This window comes from Sinocyclocheilus grahami, unplaced genomic scaffold (assembly GCF_001515645.1).
Source record: "Sinocyclocheilus grahami isolate Dianchi unplaced genomic scaffold, SAMN03320097.WGS_v1.1 scaffold96.1, whole genome shotgun sequence".
NCBI classification, from domain to species: domain Eukaryota; kingdom Metazoa; phylum Chordata; class Actinopteri; order Cypriniformes; family Cyprinidae; genus Sinocyclocheilus; species Sinocyclocheilus grahami.
In genome coordinates, this window is record NW_015505275.1 from 1,694,200 (window position 1) to 1,715,957 (window position 21,758).

General features: G+C 37.0%; 2 protein-coding genes and 1 long non-coding RNA gene across 3 annotated transcripts; 1 reads left to right on the plus strand and 2 right to left on the minus strand.

Moving 5' to 3' along the window:
- Positions 1-1,753: 1,753 nt before the first annotated feature.
- LOC107587786 (polyhomeotic-like protein 1) lies at positions 1,754-12,798 on the minus strand. The gene is made up of 15 exons (XM_016275699.1): positions 12,571-12,798; positions 11,905-12,054; positions 11,658-11,768; positions 9,707-9,784; positions 9,410-9,553; positions 9,079-9,231; positions 8,129-8,213; positions 6,236-7,176; positions 6,021-6,159; positions 4,980-5,149; positions 4,746-4,818; positions 4,549-4,636; positions 4,248-4,419; positions 3,390-3,633; positions 1,754-3,300 (listed from the first exon to the last, which is right to left on the minus strand). Exons 2-15 carry the CDS (start codon positions 12,022-12,024, stop codon positions 3,149-3,151), a joined length of 2,670 nt encoding a protein of 889 aa, XP_016131185.1. The 5' UTR covers positions 12,025-12,054; positions 12,571-12,798; the 3' UTR covers positions 1,754-3,148.
- Positions 12,799-17,819: 5,021 nt separating this feature from the next.
- On the plus strand, positions 17,820-18,834 carry LOC107587862 (rap1 GTPase-activating protein 2-like). Its single transcript, XM_016275825.1, has 6 exons — positions 17,820-17,932; positions 18,029-18,061; positions 18,153-18,246; positions 18,450-18,485; positions 18,595-18,642; positions 18,808-18,834. Exons 1-6 carry the CDS (start codon positions 17,868-17,870, stop codon positions 18,832-18,834), a joined length of 303 nt encoding a protein of 100 aa, XP_016131311.1. The 5' UTR covers positions 17,820-17,867.
- A 699-nt stretch (positions 18,835-19,533) lies between these two features.
- LOC107587901 (uncharacterized) lies at positions 19,534-20,669 on the minus strand. Its single transcript, XR_001609519.1, has 3 exons — positions 20,442-20,669; positions 19,776-19,925; positions 19,534-19,639 (listed from the first exon to the last, which is right to left on the minus strand). It is a non-coding gene; the product is annotated as an uncharacterized lncRNA (long non-coding RNA).
- Between the last annotated feature and the right edge of the window lie 1,089 nt (positions 20,670-21,758).

Sequence of the window (21,758 nt, forward strand, 5' to 3'; positions counted from 1 at the left end):
ATGCGCAACATCCTATAGGTTCTGTACTGGAATTAGTCAAGTAGTTCACCTGGTTCGAGTCTTCGGGTTTTTCCGAGTCGTTCGTTCATCACGTGACAGCCCCATAAGCTTTAACCAATGCAGTCTGAGCCGGAAAGAGAATTGATTAGTTCATCTCTTGAGTCTTCGGGTTTGAGTCGTTCATTCATCACGTGACAGCCCCATAAGCCCAAACCCGAAGACTTGTCAGATAAAAGGTGAGCTAATCATAGACTGAAGACCCAGGTAAACAATGAATTCATCTTTTCTGTTTCTTATAGCAGTTTTGTATTGTATGTAGTGTGATCAACGTTTCCTTAAGTAGTAGACGTATTAGGGAAGTAACACGTAACATTTTAATTATATTTTGCAAAAATTAACGAAATGACTCGAAAAAAGATTTGTTCATTTTGCTGAACGAGACTCAAAGGTCCGAGTCGGTAAAATTATCCGAACTTCCCATCACTACTCGTCACTCCAGCAGGGACAAGGCATCACAGTATGGTAAGGGGCATTCTTGATTTTTGAGCATTAATACAAATTTTTTTAAAAGTATGGTAAGGGGCGTAACATTTCCGTCACACGCTTGAGGTATTCGGCCAATCACAATGCACTGGATAGATATCCAATCAGAGCACACCTCACTTTTCAGACCGAGCTTTGTAAAAATCTATGCCTTTCAGAAAGGCAGGGCATAGAGGAGAAACAATAATATACATTATATGGAAAATAATGTTTTTTTTATGTTAAACTGCATAAACACATTGCATTACACCAAATACACAACATGTTCTTTTTAGTAACGTCATAATACCCCTTTAAAACACATCTTCATGAAAAACAAGAACATATCCTCTCTTTTATGATCTTAAGCAAGACTATTATTAAGCCTACTTAATCATTCGTTTTTGAATGACATCTCTTCTTCTCCTCATAATAACTCTTGTCTGCACACAAGCAGAATCAATGTGCAAGTAATGTACAATGCTCAACTAACCTAGTCAATATTCCTGATGTGGGTGAAACTCGGGTAACATCTCGTTTTTTCAGTGGTAGTCATTCCAAGGATCAATACAGATTAGTGAATGGATCAATTCTCATTTTTCGTTGCCTTTTTTGGTGCCCGTGACACAAAAACCCGCAACCAACGGGCAAGGGGCTCTATATTCCCCCCCCCCCCCGCGACCGCGACCGCGACCGCATTTTCAAAAACATGACACTTGAAACTACAGCTGCTGCTGAATGAATCAATATTTTTAACGAATCGGTTGACTGAATGATCAAGTTGACTCACTCCTATCAACTTGTTGCCACCTACTGGCATTACGATGTAACCGGCAGAGAGTCACTCAAAACACACTTCTACCCTGCACAGACTGATATTAGACATATATTTAAAGATATTTATTCAATCGTACGCAAATTCAATAATCAAAATGAAACCTTTTAGTTGAATTTGTTCACTAAATTCACAACAAAAAAAAGTGCATTATCCATTGACAAAGCCATCAATGCATTTTAAAACAAGGACCAGAAACGAATACTACACACTAAAAAATGCTGGGTTGTTTCAATCCAACTTTGGGTCAAATATGGACTAACCCAACATTTGGGTTAAAAATTGAATGTAAAAACGTAACCCAATGGTTGGGTTAGTCCATATTTGACCCAAAGTTGGGTTGAAACAACCCAGCATTTTTTAGAGTGTAATTTGCCAACCGGGAAATAAAGACTTGAGAAAAACTGGTTGTGAATGTCACAGCACCTTCTTTATTCATATTTAAGTATACAAAGAAACTCAGCAAACAGCTTTCTTAGGCACTCTCTCTCTCTCATAAACATTTACACACTACCTCGTCATACCGGTGCCGCAAGACTCAGGTAAAGCTACTAATACTTGTCTATGAAGCTGGTAAACTGTACCCAAAAATAATGTTACTTCTTAACACAAATGAAAAGTTTCCTAACCATCTACTGTAGAAAAAAAAAAATCAATTTATTGTTCTAGAATCAGTTATCTAATCATTCCTTCAGTCTGTGATTTACAAAAAGAAACAAAACCTACTTCCATTCAGTAATACGGTGTAGTGAGAACATTTTTGGAAAACAGATTTTCCATCTCTCACAGCCTCTGAACCATTAATAGCAGTGAATCAGGAACACACACGCAGAAAGCTGCAGTATGAAATCACCAATGGCTGCAATGACCATTTCTATAGTTTCACAGCAGACAGAGTTATATAGTGTATGGGAATCTAATTGTATTAACTTCCTAAATGGCACACTGAAGACAATCAACAATCCCTTTATCAAGTGCTGATCAACCGAAAACCACAGGCTTTCCAAACAAAAGTAATGAAATGACACTCAAGTTGACTTTTTTGGGGAAAAATAAGGGAAGCCCTGAAGGAAGATGCTGCTGTCAGAGGAAACATACTGTTTTTTTTTTTTAGAAAGGCAACTTATTCACATCTTTGACTCTGATAGTCAAAAGAACTACAGGTATAACATTGATTACTTTCTCTAATGGCATTATCAGTCATACTTTGATTACTATTGTTTAACATAACTGACAAACACAAAAAGCAAACTACACATTTACAGTGACGGCTTCAAATCAGAGATGCGAAGCTCACATGCCCATTCAAACACAGCCCAGATATTATATACTGTATTTAGCACATTCAAAATCCAGAATCGAGATGTATTATGTTTATCACCTCCTAACTAATCGATTCTGTCATTTAAAGATTACACATTATCTTTGTGCTATTTTTTCCTTTAGGATCACTCCCATTATTCTTTCTAGAACTGTTTAAAAACAGGACAAATTAAAGTGAGAACTAGTCAGTTCCAATCTAGCCATCATTGAAAACAATATTATTAATAATTCAGACTTTCACACCTAAACAAAAATACTACAGTAAATAATTTGCTTTAATAAGGCATCACTTGTTTTCCCCTTCAGATGTCATTCATTCCTGCTCTTCGCTGTTTTTTATTTTTTGGATTAATCTCTAGGTCAGCCATAAACTCCAATGTCTTTTCATGCCCATCAGTTTCAGTTTCTCAGGCTGGTGACATAAGTATAAAGCTCTAATCCTGCTACTTCTCTCTCTCCGTCCCTCGTTCAATCCTTCAGGCTGTTGATAGAAGCACAGATTTTGAGGGCAGGACCGAGTTTGATGTTCATGGTGGACATAAGATGTTCTTCCTTTAGTAGCATGAGCGCTTGGCCATCAATCTCCTGTGACAGGAACTGGGATGCCAGGTCCTCACAACCTGCAAGACATGGAGGCATATATGATATAATATAGTAAATATACAGGTGAACACAAAGCATACATCCAGAGGAGCATCAGAACACTAACCTTGAAGAGAAGAAATGAACTGACACACTTCCTCAACACTCCAGTGAGCAGGGTTGCCAGATAGGAAGTGGTTCTCATCCACTGGGAGGCCACTTGGTGCTGTGTCATCCAACTGAGGGCCACAGTGGGTTGGTCTTGGGCATGAGAAGGATGAGCTGGGAGAGAGTGACAAGAAGTCTTCCGCTTCCTCACCCTCACCCTCACAGCTGGAAATGTCCTCAGAACGGCTAGATTCTGAACGACACTGCGAAAGAGAGAGATAAAAAAAAACATTGACAAAGTATATTCATTTAAAAAAAAAAAATTATTTACAATGTTTTAAAACCGTGGATGTTAAAAGTATGATTTTCAGTTCCCTTTAGGTGACTTAATATATCTACACTGCAGTTCAAAAGTTTTTTTTTTCATGTTTCTGAAAGTCTCTCATGCTCACAAACTTTGTAATTTGTTCTTGTGATGGCAAAGCTGAATTTTCAGAAGACATTACTCCAGGCTTTATGATCACATGATCCTTCAGAATCATTCTAATATGCTGATTTGGTGCTCAATAAACATTTTTATTATTAAAAGCAGTTGTGCTGCTTAATATGTTTGTGGAAACCGTGATACATTTATTTCAGGATCCTTTAAGGAATACAAAGTTCACAAGAATGGCATTTATTTGAAATATTATTTTTTGTAACATAAATGTCTTTACTGTCACTTTTTATAAATTTAATGCATCCTTGCTGAATAAAAGTATTAATTAAAAGTATTTAAATAAAAATCTTTCTGACCTTAAACTTTTGAACAGTAGAGTATATATGATTTTAATTTGATTATTTTATAATCAGGTTGCTGCAATGTCCATTATCTCACCTTTACAGGAAGATGCCTGCCTGTTATTTTAGCACAGGCGATCTCAGAGCTGCTTCTGCGAGGACCCCTGCGTCTAGCAATAACATCCTGCACAACAGGGGCCCCTGGTGGCCGTTCGACACCCTCAAGACCCCTACTAACACGGTAGTGGTTACTGCAGCTGACATTGTACCTGTTTGAAAAGCACATACTCATTCAGGTTAAGTCATAATTAATTCAATTTTTTTCAATATACATTTTTTTTATTAATAAAAAGACGTTTTAAGAATCTATCAATGATATGGGCTGATTTTGGCCTCACCTCTTGGCACATGTTTTGGAACAGAAGCGCTTTGATCGTCTGAACTGGCTGGCCGGTGCAAATCTTAGACAGTATTCACACTTTAATTCTGAAAACGATATATAGACACAATGTGTAACAGACAGAGAGAATATAAATATGTCCGAACAACTTCATTGTAGGAAATATTTTTCCACAACTTTGAAACAAAAACTCACTATCAGAGCGGATGTTCTCTGGATGTAGGATGGGTGGAACAGCCAGAGGAAGTTCTTTCAATGGCCCAGTCACCTGTCAATCAGAAGGAACAATTAATGGGTGTTCTATTCCTCTCAGACCTCTGGTCCACTAATTAATGAGTGTCTTCACACTGGAATTTCTTTCTTTTGTCGTCTGAAAAAAAAAAAGCCTTTCCATGAAAAACTAGATTTGTATTTAGCAGATACACTCACAGGGAAAGGTTCGGCTCCCTCCTGGATAACAAAGCCCTCGATGAGGTGAGTGAGGACCTGAGGTTTGACCACAGCCTGTGGGACAGGTGCTCGTTCACCCTGTCCTCCTCCACGAGAGAGAGGGAGAGAGAGAGAGAGAGTAGGCGGAGAGGAGAACGCTATCTCTGGGACTAAACAACAAATAGACACGGAGAAACAGATGGTTCAGAAGAGCAAAAACATACAAATGAGAAGAATAAATAGTGATTCAACTAGGGTTGCAAAAAGGTGGAAAATTTCCAGTAAATTTCAGAAACATTCCAGAAATTTTGGAATCTTTCCAGGAATTTTTGGAAAGTTTCCGGGAAATTTTCCACCCCTTTGCAGCCATAGATTCAATAGTGTTTACATTTTATGATTATATTTACATGTACATTAGTTCATTAGTTATATTACAATATTTATGTTAGATGCAAACTTGTAGTATAAATTGAATGTGACAAGACAAGACTTTTTTTTACTGCAAAAAGAAGGATAACCAACAATAAAGTATGTGATGAAAAAAAACACTACAATTATTTGTCACTACCAGTTTTTTTATGTTTTAAAAGAAGTGCTCTCATGCTCACCAAGGATACATTTAATAATCATAGTAAGAACAGTAATGCAGTAAAATATTTTTCACAATATAAAATAATTTCTCTATTTTAATATATATTTTTTAATATGTAATTTATTCCTGTGATGGAAAAGAAACATTTATTTTTATTAATGCTGGAAACAGTTGATTAATGATAATGTTTTTGTGGAAACCATGATACATTTTTATCAGGATTCTTTGATGAATTGAAAGTCCAAAGGAACAGAACTACTTCTTGGAATAGAAATGGTTAGTTACATTATAAATGTGTTTACTCTTACTTTTGATAAATTTAACCATGCCCATGCTCAATAAAAGTATTAATTTCTCCTAAAAAAAAAAAATCTTACTGACCCCAAACCTGAGAGGCATTTTGCAGTAAACACTGTGACTGAGTCATACTATTCCTGCCTATGGCCCACCTGTATCTAGTGAGGGAGCTGGTGAGAGAGGAGGAGCGGAGTCTTGCATTGACGGACTTGCATTGACAGCCTCGGCTGACATCTCATGGGGTAAATCTGATTCAGATTTCCTTTTTAATGGACCAATCCCAGGCTTCGTCTACAAGAGAAGATTGCATGAGTGCCACAGCATGGACAGACCACAGGGAAATACAGTTCACCCATTATCTACTAACCTGAGCTGGTCCAGACTGAATGAAAACAGAATCTCCAGAGTTATTCTGTCCACCCATTGAGTTTGTGACCGAAGCAGGATTACCCTGACTCAACGCTGGGCTCTGATTGGTTTGCATCTGAGACATTGGGAGGGCACTTTGGGCTGTTTTGAGGCACATGCCGGCTCCGCCCATTTCCACAGCAGTCACCATTGTAACAACATTGCTACCAGAGTTATTGACTGGCACGACAGCCGTAGCATCCAGCTGGGCACAACAGGTCCGAGCCTGGGCCACTGCTAAAGCCTGGGAGATTCCTAGTGTGCTCTGCCTCGCTCCGACCAGCTGAACTGGGACGTGGGGAGTGTGATGGCCTCCCGTGGCCTGCCCATTGTTGGGTGGTGCTGGGAGAATGGGAGGTGGGTGGCGAGGGGGCATCTGCACTGGCAGCCGATGCCCCTGAGCCATTTTAGGTTGAATTGGCACATGACCCGTTCCATGACCCAGTTTTTCAGTGCTCAGATTTGCCCCCGTCTGCTGGAGTGGCTGCACCACTAATGTCTGGGCAGTCATGTTAGATTTGTTTGCCACTGTGCCCATCGGATAGCCTTGAGAAGATGTAGGAACATTGGAGGTGGGCACCAGGATGTGGGTTACGGTGGCCGTAGTAGCTGGTACTCCTCGAGCTTGGCACAAGCCAGATTGAGAAAGGAGGAGCTGGGAGAGAGGGAGCGAGGGGGAAGGCGAGGAGGATGGAGGATTGGAGGAAGCGACAGCTTGCTGTGGGGTGACAGCGGATTGGTTCGTGCCCTTCACGTTGAGACCAGGCATGCTGGGATTGGTGGCGTTTGAGCAGTTTTGCAGTTTGGTGTTGGCGAACGGTTGAGTCTGTGGTTGGATCTGCTGGGCTGACTGACCAAACTGCTGCTGAGTCTGAGTTTGCTGGTTAAGTGGGAATGAGCCTTAGAGATCAGAGAGAGATAAACAAACTTTAGTTCATTTCATAGTCAGTGCAATTGGGAAATGATTGCAGCAGACATATACATTTGGGAATTTGTAATGCAATACAAGGCGAAACAACAGGGAGTGACTGTGTACATGCATTATTATGACTAGTAAAATTAAGCATTTGGTTTTCTGTGACATTTAGTAATAAATGTGTTAATATTTAAACTTGTCAGATAAGGACATGTTTTGTCATGTATGCTATTGTTTTTCTTCTTTTCCTCAGCCAAAGTGTTTATGAATGTTGATGGCTTGGAGTTACCTCTATGTTTATAAAAAGTGCATAATGTCCAGCAATTAATGCATATTTTCGTTTTAAAGAAACGTTTTCAATGTTTTAGAAATAAATATTTTATGTTCACCAGGAATGCATTTATTTGATTAAAAATACAGTAAAAACAGTAATATTGTGAATATTATTACAATTTAAAATAACTGATTCCTTTTTGCAAATAATTTTCTGTACATGTAATTTACTCCTATGAAGGCAAAGTGGAATTTTCAGCAGCCATGATTTTTTTTTCTTTTTTTTTTAATGAAGAGAATGTTCAATAAAAATTTATTGATTTGAAATATGAAGATTTTTTAACATCTTAACTGTCATAAAAAATTTTTTTTTTAAAAACTTACTGACCCCAAGCTTTTGACTGGGTATATGTGAAAAATATATTAATTAATTATGTTGATTTTAAAAAGTTAGATAATTTATTAATTATACAATTTAAAAATAAAACGCATGCTAAATAATAATACATTTATTATAATAGATTAAAACTAAGACTACATCATGATTTATACAATTAGAAATTTAAGTTAAAAAAAATTGTGTGTTGGAGCAGGGCAAGTGGAAATCTGAACTACTGGCCAAGCAGAAAAACCTTATTGTAATATCTTAATTTTAATCCTCACCGCTTGTCTCCTTCCTGTCTGCAAACTCTGTCTTCACAGTAGCCACCCTTGGAGTGGACACGCAACGCATTGCCAAGTTCTGCACCTAAAAAAGAGAGAGACAAAAGGAAATTATGCAAGAGGCAAAACAATGAAAAGTGTGAAAAGGAGAAGGGTATACCAACATCAAAATGAACAAAGATCTTAACACTATGGTCTAACCAGACGAGACAAATTTCCATTGACAAGAAATTTTTTGTTCAAAACTGACAGTGAAATGCTATGTAACAGAATCACTAATTATTAAGATTATATAACCATTAAGAATATATTTGATGTTTCAAACAGCTGGAATACAGTTAAACTACAGCCAAGAAGTTAATACTGTTATTCTGGAAGAAAAAGGAGGCTCCTACATGTAAACTACAGCTTGGAGAGATGATTTCTACTTTACATTTGGAACGAATTAGGTACTGTATGAAGGGAAAATTTGAGCAGTTTGATCAAATCTGGCACCCTTTTCTCTTTTACCTTGATGGAACCCCTACGGACTAAGGCATCATTTCTTAATGAATGTAATGTTTTAATACATGTAAAAATGTTTTAAAACATGTAATGTTTTATTATTTTTTCATCATACTTTACAATTTAATGTTAAAGGTCTTGTAAGGGATGGTTTGTAATGTGTTTTTTTCCTCTCTTTTATAATTTTGATTGTATTCTTTGTGCATGTAATAGAGACAAAATATCTAAGATTGCAATTCCATCTTTCAATAAAACTTATTTGACCAAAAAAAAAAGAATATATTTGATGTTTAACATACAGTGAAAAAGACAAAAACCAAGCAACCTGGTCTCATTGCATGGTGAAGTTGCTTAGGAAGTAGGATTCATTGCTTACTAGATTGCCCCAGATTATGACACAGTCTAAGTGTCAAGAAAAAAAACACTTAGAAGGCCAAATGTCACACCTGATCGTTGTCGGACTGGTTACTTGAGGATGTGGGAGCTGTTTCCTGTTGCTGGGGCTGCTGTTGGGCAACCGCTGCCACAGCAGCTGTCGCTGTACCACCAGGCATGAAAATGAGCTGAGGGGTGAGAGGTGCCCTGAGAGAGCTGTTTACCTGTGGGTGGAAAGACCAGTAAAATTACACCCTTAGGAAAAGAGTGAGCTTGGATAAACATTACATTAACGGTCCCCAGGTGAACAGTTTTATACTGTTGTACAGTGTTATTACAAGCCATAAAAACGTATATTAGGTCTTGGGTCTGGATTTAAGTACACTCTGACAAGACACTTACTCTCAGGTACATCTGACCCTGTCCACCCGAGTTTCCACCCAGCAAAACTGACTGGCTAAGGGCTGTTGAGTTTGCAGAGGTGGCAGGTCCCACTGGACGGGGGCTTGTCATGGTCCCTCCACCAGAAGAGGTACTTAAGTTGACCTAAAACAAGCACACCATAGATCAGCTCTAGCCTCTATTTAATAAAACATTCCATTCATTCCGTTTCATTTTCACAAACAAAGAATTAGAAGTGAGCATAGTTCTAATATCCATCAGCCAGGCCACACATTTAATCGATGTAAAAGCACTCACTGTGCACTGCGCTGAACTTGTAGCTTGAGAGACACTGTTACTGGGAGAGCTGGACTGACGGCTGGCTGCAAGAGTTGCCTGAAATTATAAAAAGGATATATCTCAGGGTGAAATACTGAAGAAAAAAAATTGTTGAACAACACTACAGCACTTACTATATTTTTTGGTGTAAAATTAATATAACCGTTTATGAAATTTTTTTTACTGAATGTTCTTAATAACAATAATAACAATAACAGAAATTATGGTAAATACATTCGATTCATAAAAAGAAATAAAGCAATTATTAGCGTTCAAAAATCCATAATAAATTACCATTTGCAGTAAAAAAAAACTACAATGTAGCTCCATGATAGCTATGAATTCATAAACACTTTGCTGAAAAACAATTATAATTAAATATGGTGCAAAACAATGCTTATATATTGAATATAAGACATGTTCATTCATATTTCAACACGTGTAAAACACAATCACGTACACTGCTGCTCAAACATTTGGAGTCTGTAAATTTTTTACTGAATGTTCTTAATAACAATAATAACAATAACAGAAATTATGGTAAATACATTCGATTCATAAAAAGAAATAAAGCAATTATTAGCGTCCAAAAATCCATAATAAATTACCATTTGCAGTAAAAAAAAACTACAATGTAGCTCCATGATAGCTATGAATTCATAAACACTTTGCTGAAAAACAATTATAATTAAATATGGTGCAAAACAATGCTTATATATTGAATATAAGACATGTTCATTCATATTTCAACACGTGTAAAACACAATCACGTACACTGCTGCTCAAACATTTGGAGTCTGTAAGATATTTTTTAAAGAAGTCTTTTATGCCAAGGTTGCATTTATTTGATCAAAAATATAGTAAAAACTGTAATATTGAGAAATATTATGAAAATATTATAAAATAAAATTTTCTGTGATGCAAAGCTGAGTATTCAGCAGCCATAACTCCAGACTTCAGTGTCAAATGATCCTTCAGAAATCATTCTAATATGCTAATTTGGTGTTCAAGACACATTTCTTATGCTTGTTGAAAACAATTGCACTGCTTAGTATTTTTGTGGATTTTTTCAGAATTCTTTGATTATTAGAAAATTCAAAAGAACAGCATTCATTTGAAATAGGAATCTTTTGTAACATTATCCCCTGGTTTCACAGACAAGGCTTAAACCTAATCCTAGACTAAAATGTAAATCTGAGCTGTTTCAACTGAAAGAAACTTGCACTGAATGATCTTAAAATATGTCAGTGCCTTTGTTTTAGGGAAGTCGTGGCCTAATAATAAAACACGTAATGGTTAGAGAGTCGGACTCGTAACCCAAAGGTTGCGGGTTCAAGTCTCATACCGGCAGGGATAGTAGGTGGGGGGAGTGAATGTACTCTTCCACCTTCAATACCACGACTGAGGTGCCCTTGAGCAAGGCACCGAACCCCCAACTGCTCCCCGGGTGCCGACGCAAAAAATGGCTGCCCACTGCTCTGGGTGTGTGTTCACGGTGTGTGTGTGTGTGTGTGTGTTCACTGCTTGTGTGTGTGCACTTTGGATGGGATAAATGCAGAGCACTAATTACTTAGGCCACATGTCCCTTCACTTTTGTCTCAAGATGCTCACCAGTAATGTTTTTTTCTAAGGCACGTTTATAAAAACGACTTAAATTTCCTAATTGACCTATTGCCTAATCCTGGCTTAACCTAAGCCCTATCTATGAAACCAGGCCTATAAGTCTTTACTGTCACTTTTTATCAATTGAATGTGTCCTTGCTGATTTACTTAAATACTTAATTTACCCAACCAGGTAAAAATGATGAATCCTCTAGTTAAAACACCAGGACTGAGATTTTAAAAACTGATCAAATTTGTAAAGAAATTATGCATAATTTGGTTGTTTTTCCCTCATCTTGCTTGATATGATTTACTGACTGTGTCTGACCTGTTGCACAGCAGCCAGGTTATGGAGTTGAGCACTGTTGATCTGCTGCTGCAGCATCAGTTGCTGGAAGTACTGAGCTGCATTGGGCTGCCTCTGTAACGCCTGCAGTGCCTGGAAACATATTCAAGAGTACAGACAACTGCATTTCCCACAATTCAAGTCACAGAGTGGCACTGACATGAATAAGTGATTTAAATGACACTTCAATTTGGCTGTTTGTGGACTTCGCAGTGGCTTTGTGACCCACCTGCACGGCTTGCCTTTCATACAGAGACATTTGAGCTATTTGAGGGGGGCGGGCGTTTCCCCCTGATGCTGCACTGCTATTGGCTGAGCTGGAGTTGGTCTGGTCTTCTCCTGCCTCCATGCTCACTGGATGGACGACCAGTCAATCAAACTTTGTAACAGAATACCAGAGAAAACTATGCATCAACAAACGATTTAGAAGCGTTTTTATGCTTATCCGTTTCATAAAATATGAATTAAAACAGCTAATTAGAATAAAAACAATGAAGTAGAAGAACACTTTCGCACAGGCACACTTGTTAACTTGTTAGAACATTCAAGTCTGTTCAAATCTTTAGATAGAATCTCTTTAAAATATCCCAACGGTGTTAAGTAGTTTTAATGTATACAGCATTAGTAATGAATAAATAAAGGTTAAGGTTATCGGTCATCTGCGAGTGATGAATGATCGAGGTTCTGCTGCATTATTTCTGTGCAATATTCACACATCAGCAAGTTGCGATGCATTCTAGACAAAGTAACACCATGCACACTTATTTATTTTCATATGTGTACGAGCAGAAGCAATGTACTGGGTGAAAATAGACACCATGTCCACCCCAAGTATCTCATCCGATGCTGCAAAAATGTTGGCGACTCCCAAAGTGCCAAACATACAGAATTTTACCTCTCTGCGATCGCCACTGTTTTTGCTTCCCTCTCTCGTAATGGAAACAACCAGCAGGAAACGTTGAGTCCGCGGTGCTTATGATATCGATATAATATAGTTCCAGTGTTTATTTTTTGCCTTCGCAAGTATTGTTGGAATTCTTCAAACAACGGTGATTGTGATGAGGCTCAAAAAAAGCGATGAAACCCCGCCCCCCGCACTGTTTACTATTCTTTTTCCGGCGCCAAAAATGACGTGCCAGATAGATGTCTGCAGCGGTGTCATATAATTACACAATAAAAGTCCGTCTGTCTGTCTATCTATCGGTCTGTCTGTCTGTCCGTCTGTCTGTCTATCTATGTCTGTCTGTCTGTACAATGAATAAATAAATACACACTTGCAATACATACGCTAAAACAGGTTAGAGATAGATTAAAAAAACAAAAAATAGATTAAAAAAGTCCAGCGAAAACACGAACGCAAAGCTCTTGAATTTAAAATCAAATATATCGATTTCTCAAATAAAAAGTTATTTGCAAATAATATGCAAATATTATTTGTCAAAAATAAATACAATAAATACATTTATTAATTAAAATAAACTAAATCAAATGGTGAACCATTAAAACACTTTCACTTTCTTTCATTCAATAAGAATAAACAGCCTAAAGGATTACACAATTTTCAAAAAAAGTATTTTAAACAAAATGTAATTCAAATATTATTTGTATTTTAAAACATATTCATAATTCATATATTCAGCTATTCAGATTCATTTAATTTTAAAACATTTATTTCAGAAATTGGAAACATGTTCATCTTTAAAGAGATTTATGCAAGTCATTTTTGTTTGACCTACACTGACATTTAATGATTTACAAGAAAAATGAAAGCATGATATGAACACACATACAATCAGGTGAATGGAAAACGAAAGAGCTTATTTGCAATCTGGGCTGTGACCTGTTATTCAGCTGACGTCTCACCTGACAACATAAAAACAGGGAGTCAAGTATGCGCATACAGTCTTGTTATGATTCGACTGCTTGAATCAGATGAAAACCTCAGTAAGTATATATTTTCTCTACTATTTTAGAGAAGGTATGTATTATATACAGTATATTATGTATATGAAATATTAGTACTGTCAGGACAAAACCAATTATTTGTTGTGTAATATACATGTGTATATAAATATACACAAAATATACTGCTATACAAACATAATTATTTAAAAAACATAAATGGTTCATATAGATTATCATGATGTGCTAAACAAAAGTGAAATGTTAACATTTTAAAAGAAGAGATCAAATCCTATGACTAACAAAGCATAGAGATCACATGACAGGGTGTGACATGAAAATTTCCAGGTGCCGTAATTTGTATACAATAATGATTCAGTCCTCTGACTTTTAAAGTGTTAGTTTATCCTAACATCATATAATCAGGTTAATATCTTCATTATTATGAATTAAAGAACTATTTAATTAAATCTTGTCAAATTACATATTGATTTGATCTTTTTATTATTTCAAGCGACAGCTGAAAACTCATCTCTTTCGACGCTACTTGACTTCATCCTAAATAAAAAAAAAAAAAACTTGACTTTCTCTTTATTTATTCCTTCCCGTTCTAGCTTGTACTTATTTGAACAATGCCTGAAAGTTGGTATTACGAGCACTTCCTGTGTCTGTTTGCCTCTTTAAGAAGAATCGCTTTATGTATTCCCCAATTGTAATTTGCTTTGGATAAAAGCGTCTGCAAAATGACTAAATGTAAATGTTATACTGAAATACTCAATTACATTTATAAAAGGGCTGAGGTGGAAAAATATGTTTTGTTGCAGGTTTTACGTGCCTAATGTTGTGGAGTATTAAAGTACATAGCATTTTTATTTTATTATTTTATTTTATTGTATTTATTAATTTTTTTATTACATTAATTTTTCCAATTCAAATTTTTTTCTAGGTGTAAAGAATTTTAAAGATAATAACATGGAGCCTTCAAGATCCAGAGTGGGTGAATTGAAAGATGGGAGCTGGAAGAAGAAAAATTGGTTGAATGAACAGAAGGTACGGGATGATGACAACTTTTACGAGCTAGAACTGAAAATAAGGATGGGGTATGGCTGGACTGGAAGCCCGGGTGGAAAGAATGAAAGAGGAACAGAAAAGCATGGTTTTGGGGGCAGTTCAAAACCAGGATCTGGGCACCGTTCTAGGGTTTTTTTGCCTAAAAAAGCTCAGCCTGTTTCAAGCACCAGCACTAGTGGAATATCAGTAAGCGACTACCTAGTACTTCTAAAGTCACTTCGAATGAACTTGCCCAATGGTGTACTGAACCAGAAAGTCATTAGGCTCTCAGAGAATGCAGGCATCATTCAGAAAGCCCAGGATATTGTAAAAGAACTGGAAAACTTCAAGCTTCAGTTTAACAGCATTCCACGTCTCGGCTGCCGGGAACTAAAGAACTCACTGCCACTGAAAGACAATGGAAAAATTCTTGAACTCACAGTGATGATTTTCTTTGAAAAAAGAAAAGGTTCAGAGGAAGCTCTAAGATCGCAGTGGAGAAAGAATGTATCAAACACAAGTTGTGGATTCAGGTTCAGGGACAAATACCAGACAGAAGCCATCTCCACACCCACGATGTATGCTACAACACAGACAAGGAGCTGGAGACATTTAGAAGTTGGAGACAATCTTGCAAATATTTCTGCCGGTGTGACAGTGAATGTCCGTGACATTGAGAACAGCGACTATGCTGACGAGTCAGCTCTCTGGACAACCTCCTCTCCACAAAAGTTCGGCAAATATTTCCAGAACCCAGGAGATGAACGTGAATGCCTCAAGTTCTACCACGAGCTGCGAGAAACTGGTACAAACATGAGAGTGAGATACACCAAAAGTAACAAAGTAGACTTTGGATTCCTCTCTGGAAGATTGGACTTCTTAGCAGAAGTAAAAGGGGAAAAAAGTGAAAAAATGGTGATTGAGTGTAAAGGAACCACTGGAGATATGGTGGGCAAAGTCTTCACTAAACCAAAAAATGGTGGTCGTTATGCACAACTGAATGAAACACACGAGTACTATTATCAAGTTCAGGCCTACATGTACATCCTAAACAGGGCAGCAAAACAAACACAAGGCTTCACCTCTGACAGGGCTGTCATGGTGATCAGACACTACCACAAGAATGGACGAGAACCCAGAGATTTCTACTGGAATTACCTGAGAAAGAATGAAGCAATACAGCAGAAAATTGATGAACTGCGTGTTTTCTGTGAAGAAGAGGTTCTGGCCTGTTTCCTGGCTGTTCTCAATCTGATCTTCCAGAAAGACAAGCTTTAGAACTTAGAATAACTTCTAGGAGTTATGTAGCAATTACTATTATCATCATTTTTGTTATTTATTTCTTCTTTTTAATGTGATCTTAAGGACAGTGTGTTGAGACGAAACAAATAATTTTTCCATCTTCAAATCTCAAATCTGTTAGTGAGGCTGACATTTAGAGAATTCAGTGTGCATGTTGTGCTAAAATACAAGAATTATTAGAATAAGGAACTATAAAAATACATAGTTCTGGTTTTATTTCTCCATAGGTCAGTTGTTCACATATCAGTCGGAATTCATGTAGTTTTGAATATAAAGAAAACACCTTTCTAAAAAAAGAATGTACAAAATATTTTTGTTGATTATTGCTGATATTTAGGGTCAGGGTTCCAAATCTTTAAGCTATTATGTTTCTAAGCAAATTGGAGTTAGGATTTTCCAATAGAAGTGGGTAAAATCCCCCCATACTTGCACTAAAGGTAGTGGACTCTTTTGATGGGGCCAGAAAGCAACCTAAAAACCACCCCAGCAACACCCCTAGCAACATTCAGAACACCTAGCAACCACATAGCAACACTGTGGCAAATGCCACCATGACAGATTTCAAGATCGTTAACAAGTGGAACTTGCCAGTTAGCTAATTGCCAAATGATTATTAAACAGTAAGCAAAACATATGCAAAAATGGCAGCCTGAATTCACTCATTTTCATTCACTCCTTCAAGTGGACGATGTACTGTGGACTGACACATGGATCAGTGAATGAGAAAACAGTGGAGATTTTCGGACACAGAAACTGTCTACAGTGGATGCGTCAAAGTTTTAAATCCATTTGTCCTGTTGTCGGAAGTAGCAGAATCGCATACAGTACGTTGTAAATGGAATGAGTTAAAGTGCAGTCACTTTTTGCAACAAAAAAAAAGCTTGCCAAAAGTGAAGTAATGTAGCTCACACAAAAGTCACTTTCAAACCAAGCACTTTTTTGTTGGTCAGCAGGGCAAATTTATGTGACACCATGACCAACTTGAACACAATGTGAAATCTGCATGCAAAATTCCTGATCTTTATTTGCTTGTAACACAATGCAATGCTCATGTCATGTGTAGATGGGTGACAGGACACATTAAATTTAAGATAAATTATTTAGGTTTAAGGACAAAGGTTGAGGACTACACTAACTCCAGGTTGAGGAACTATACTGCAGTGTAATTTTTACAAATAAAATGCATTGTAACACTTTTACATGTAATCACTTTATATGACATATCCACTGTACATTTTAAGCAATATGTAAATAAATAGTTTTAAGACCAGTTAAAGACAAAAATGAATAAAGATTCCTGTCTGAGAGGGAAAAATATATAGATTTTTTTTGTGTCAGCCCCCTCAATATCACTTTTTCATTTCTCTATTCTCTTGTCGGTAAAGTCTCTTGACCCTCTCTCTCTCTTCCTCTTTTTCCTGCTCCCTCCCTCTTGCCCTCTCTCCCCTGCTGCCTTGCCTCCTCTCTCTAAGAGAGTTCGGTCAATAATTGATGAATCTTGCTTACTGAAAGGGTAACAGGTCTATAGCAATAGTCCATTGCCCATTCACGTATCTTTGCCTCCTCCCAGGGCAGGTTTTTTAGAGCGGCTGCATAAACGCTACACAAATGCTTTTAAACGATTTCAGCGAGTGAATATTCACCATTGTATCTATTCAAAGGCTTTTAGTTGGTCTGTATATGTGCAGTAGTTCACCAACCTCTTATGTCAGTGGCACAAGATGGGCATGCAAGAGTTACTCCTGTCAGTCAACAGGCAGCAGGAGACAAGGAAGGATGTAGGGAGAGATTAAATGAGAGAGTGGCAGGGGGCAGAGAGAAAAGAGAGAGAGCGATACATACACACACAGAGAGACAGAGAGAAGCAGTTAATTCAGGAGTGATGGCCTGCATGCCTGGTTAGCATATTTCTGTGGCTGTCTGTAATAAACACTTACCATGGAGGGGAGAAACGAGAAGTTGTTCTCCAGGAAAAGAAGTTTCACATTCGGAGCTTACGGAGGGTGAGTGGATATGACAAATAACATTTAGCCACTGCTGTAATTTGAACACAGTGCTTAAGGATATCTTGTCATGTGGCATCTTTACGCTGTACGCAGGATTGACAAGTTCATCACTGGAAATGAGAGCAGGTCAGCTAGAGTTTGGGTTTGTTGCTGTGCTCAGGTGTTTGAACTCAGTTATCGCATGCAGACTTTTCCAGAACACTTGTCTCTGTTACAGCTGTGCAGAATCTGTGGGTCACAGCATACTGGATATTTTGGATTCCCCCTCCAGTGAGGCTAAGCCACTCACTTCTGCACCGTCCAGTCAGAAGGTAAGAAATCTCCTATTTTAGATGTTCTAAAGGTGTTGAAAATGACACTATGGAGATTATGTTCTCTCCAGATTTTCATATCTGAATTATTAATCATTTCCAAACATTGAGGAGAAACTGGACAATTCACATTCTGCATCAGTAATATTTTGATTTTGTGGCATTTTCACCGTTTCTGTCATTCCCTTTTCATTTCTCTGCAGGTCACAGAGTTGTTTGCAATCATTGAAAAGCTACAAGTAACATCATCTTTCTCTCTCTCCATGTAAACAACAACAGTGTGAATACAGTTTTCTTGTTCTGTTGCAGTGATGATGATGATTTCTCTGTGGTTGTGTTTGTCTGCAGGGTAGCAGATTGGATGAACAGCGTTGTGAGTTCCCACCACCTCTGAGGGTAGGGATTTTAGCCGAAAACGTTTTGTTTGTTTATGGCATAGTTTCAGTCTATAGGAAACTAGGAAATCATAAGTAGTGTTTCTTCAACTTTAAGCACTTTTATGTACCATTTTTAATATATGAAGGCCAAGGTTTTCAATTTTTATGTATTTTACTGTTTTAGTCTATTCCCACCACAGAATACTTTTAAACACAATACATAATTTGAGATCATGAGATGTGGTGGAAGTTTCATTGTGATGGAAATTATGTTTATAAAAAATGATTCTAGTAGTGCACGTATAAGAGTTGCATTTAAAAGAGCATTTAAAGAGATGCATTTAAAATAGTTTCTTGTCTAAAAGTCCCAGAGGGCCAAAAGTACCTGTAATTGAAGAAACACTCTAATTTACTTGTTCATATATTATAAGTTAGAGGTCGGTAAGATTTTTTTTTTTTTTTTTTTCACGGTGTGTGTGTGTGTGTGTGTGTTCACTGCTTGTGTGTGTGCACTTTGGATGGGATAAATGCAGAGCACTAATTACTTAGGCCACATGTCCCTTCACTTTTGTCTCAAGATGCTCACCAGTAATGTTTTTTTCTAAGGCACGTTTATAAAAACGACTTAAATTTCCTAATTGACCTATTGCCTAATCCTGGCTTAACCTAAGCCCTATCTATGAAACCAGGCCTATAAGTCTTTACTGTCACTTTTTATCAATTGAATGTGTCCTTGCTGATTTACTTAAATACTTAATTTACCCAACCAGGTAAAAATGATGAATCCTCTAGTTAAAACACCAGGACTGAGATTTTAAAAACTGATCAAATTTGTAAAGAAATTATGCATAATTTGGTTGTTTTTCCCTCATCTTGCTTGATATGATTTACTGACTGTGTCTGACCTGTTGCACAGCAGCCAGGTTATGGAGTTGAGCACTGTTGATCTGCTGCTGCAGCATCAGTTGCTGGAAGTACTGAGCTGCATTGGGCTGCCTCTGTAACGCCTGCAGTGCCTGGAAACATATTCAAGAGTACAGACAACTGCATTTCCCACAATTCAAGTCACAGAGTGGCACTGACATGAATAAGTGATTTAAATGACACTTCAATTTGGCTGTTTGTGGACTTCGCAGTGGCTTTGTGACCCACCTGCACGGCTTGCCTTTCATACAGAGACATTTGAGCTATTTGAGGGGGGCGGGCGTTTCCCCCTGATGCTGCACTGCTATTGGCTGAGCTGGAGTTGGTCTGGTCTTCTCCTGCCTCCATGCTCACTGGATGGACGACCAGTCAATCAAACTTTGTAACAGAATACCAGAGAAAACTATGCATCAACAAACGATTTAGAAGCGTTTTTATGCTTATCCGTTTCATAAAATATGAATTAAAACAGCTAATTAGAATAAAAACAATGAAGTAGAAGAACACTTTCGCACAGGCACACTTGTTAACTTGTTAGAACATTCAAGTCTGTTCAAATCTTTAGATAGAATCTCTTTAAAATATCCCAACGGTGTTAAGTAGTTTTAATGTATACAGCATTAGTAATGAATAAATAAAGGTTAAGGTTATCGGTCATCTGCGAGTGATGAATGATCGAGGTTCTGCTGCATTATTTCTGTGCAATATTCACACATCAGCAAGTTGCGATGCATTCTAGACAAAGTAACACCATGCACACTTATTTATTTTCATATGTGTACGAGCAGAAGCAATGTACTGGGTGAAAATAGACACCATGTCCACCCCAAGTATCTCATCCGATGCTGCAAAAATGTTGGCGACTCCCAAAGTGCCAAACATACAGAATTTTACCTCTCTGCGATCGCCACTGTTTTTGCTTCCCTCTCTCGTAATGGAAACAACCAGCAGGAAACGTTGAGTCCGCGGTGCTTATGATATCGATATAATATAGTTCCAGTGTTTATTTTTTGCCTTCGCAAGTATTGTTGGAATTCTTCAAACAACGGTGATTGTGATGAGGCTCAAAAAAAGCGATGAAACCCCGCCCCCCGCACTGTTTACTATTCTTTTTCCGGCGCCAAAAATGACGTGCCAGATAGATGTCTGCAGCGGTGTCATATAATTACACAATAAAAGTCCGTCTGTCTGTCTATCTATCGGTCTGTCTGTCTGTCCGTCTGTCTGTCTATCTATGTCTGTCTGTCTGTACAATGAATAAATAAATACACACTTGCAATACATACGCTAAAACAGGTTAGAGATAGATTAAAAAAACAAAAAATAGATTAAAAAAGTCCAGCGAAAACACGAACGCAAAGCTCTTGAATTTAAAATAAAATATTTCGATTTCTCAAATAAAAAGTTATTTGCAAATAATATGCAAATATTATTTGTCAAAAATAAATACAATAAATTAATTAATTAATTAAAATAAACTAAATCAAATGGTGAACCATTAAAACACTTTCACTTTCTTTCATTCAATAAGAATAAACAGCCTAAAGGATTACACAATTTTCAAAAAAAGTATTTTAAACAAAATGTAATTCAAATATTATTTGTATTTTAAAACATATTCATAATTCATATATTCAGCTATTCAGATTCATTTAATTTTAAAACATTTATTTCAGAAATTGGAAACATGTTCATCTTTAAAGAGATTTATGCAAGTCATTTTTGTTTGACCTACACTGACATTTAATGATTTACAAGAAAAATGAAAGCATGATATGAACACACATACAATCAGGTGAATGGAAAACGAAAGAGCTTATTTGCAATCTGGGCTGTGACCTGTTATTCAGCTGACGTCTCACCTGACAACATAAAAACAGGGAGTCAAGTATGCGCATACAGTCTTGTTATGATTCGACTGCTTGAATCAGATGAAAACCTCAGTAAGTATATATTTTCTCTACTATTTTAGAGAAGGTATGTATTATATACAGTATATTATGTATATGAAATATTAGTACTGTCAGGACAAAACCAATTATTTGTTGTGTAATATACATGTGTATATAAATATACACAAAATATACTGCTATACAAACATAATTATTTAAAAAACATAAATGGTTCATATAGATTATCATGATGTGCTAAACAAAAGTGAAATGTTAACATTTTAAAAGAAGAGATCAAATCCTATGACTAACAAAGCAT

Excerpts from the sequence above, each read along its gene's own strand:
- LOC107587786 (XM_016275699.1), bottom strand. The coding sequence starts at position 12,024 with ATGGAGGCAGGAGAAGACCAGACCAACTCCAGCTCAGCCAATAGCAGT. Across the intron at positions 6,160-6,235 it reads TTCAGTCTGGACCAGCTCAG|ACGAAGCCTGGGATTGGTCC; the intron begins GTTAGTAGATAA and ends CTTCTCTTGTAG. Across the intron at positions 4,819-4,979 it reads AGGGAGCCGAACCTTTCCCT|GTGACTGGGCCATTGAAAGA; the intron begins GTGAGTGTATCT and ends TCTGATTGACAG.
- LOC107587862 (XM_016275825.1), top strand. The coding sequence starts at position 17,868 with ATGGAGGGGAGAAACGAGAAGTTGTTCTCCAGGAAAAGAAGTTTCACA. Across the intron at positions 17,933-18,028 it reads ACATTCGGAGCTTACGGAGG|GATTGACAAGTTCATCACTG; the intron begins GTGAGTGGATAT and ends CGCTGTACGCAG. Across the intron at positions 18,643-18,807 it reads AGTTCCCACCACCTCTGAGG|TCTATTCCCACCACAGAATA; the intron begins GTAGGGATTTTA and ends TTACTGTTTTAG.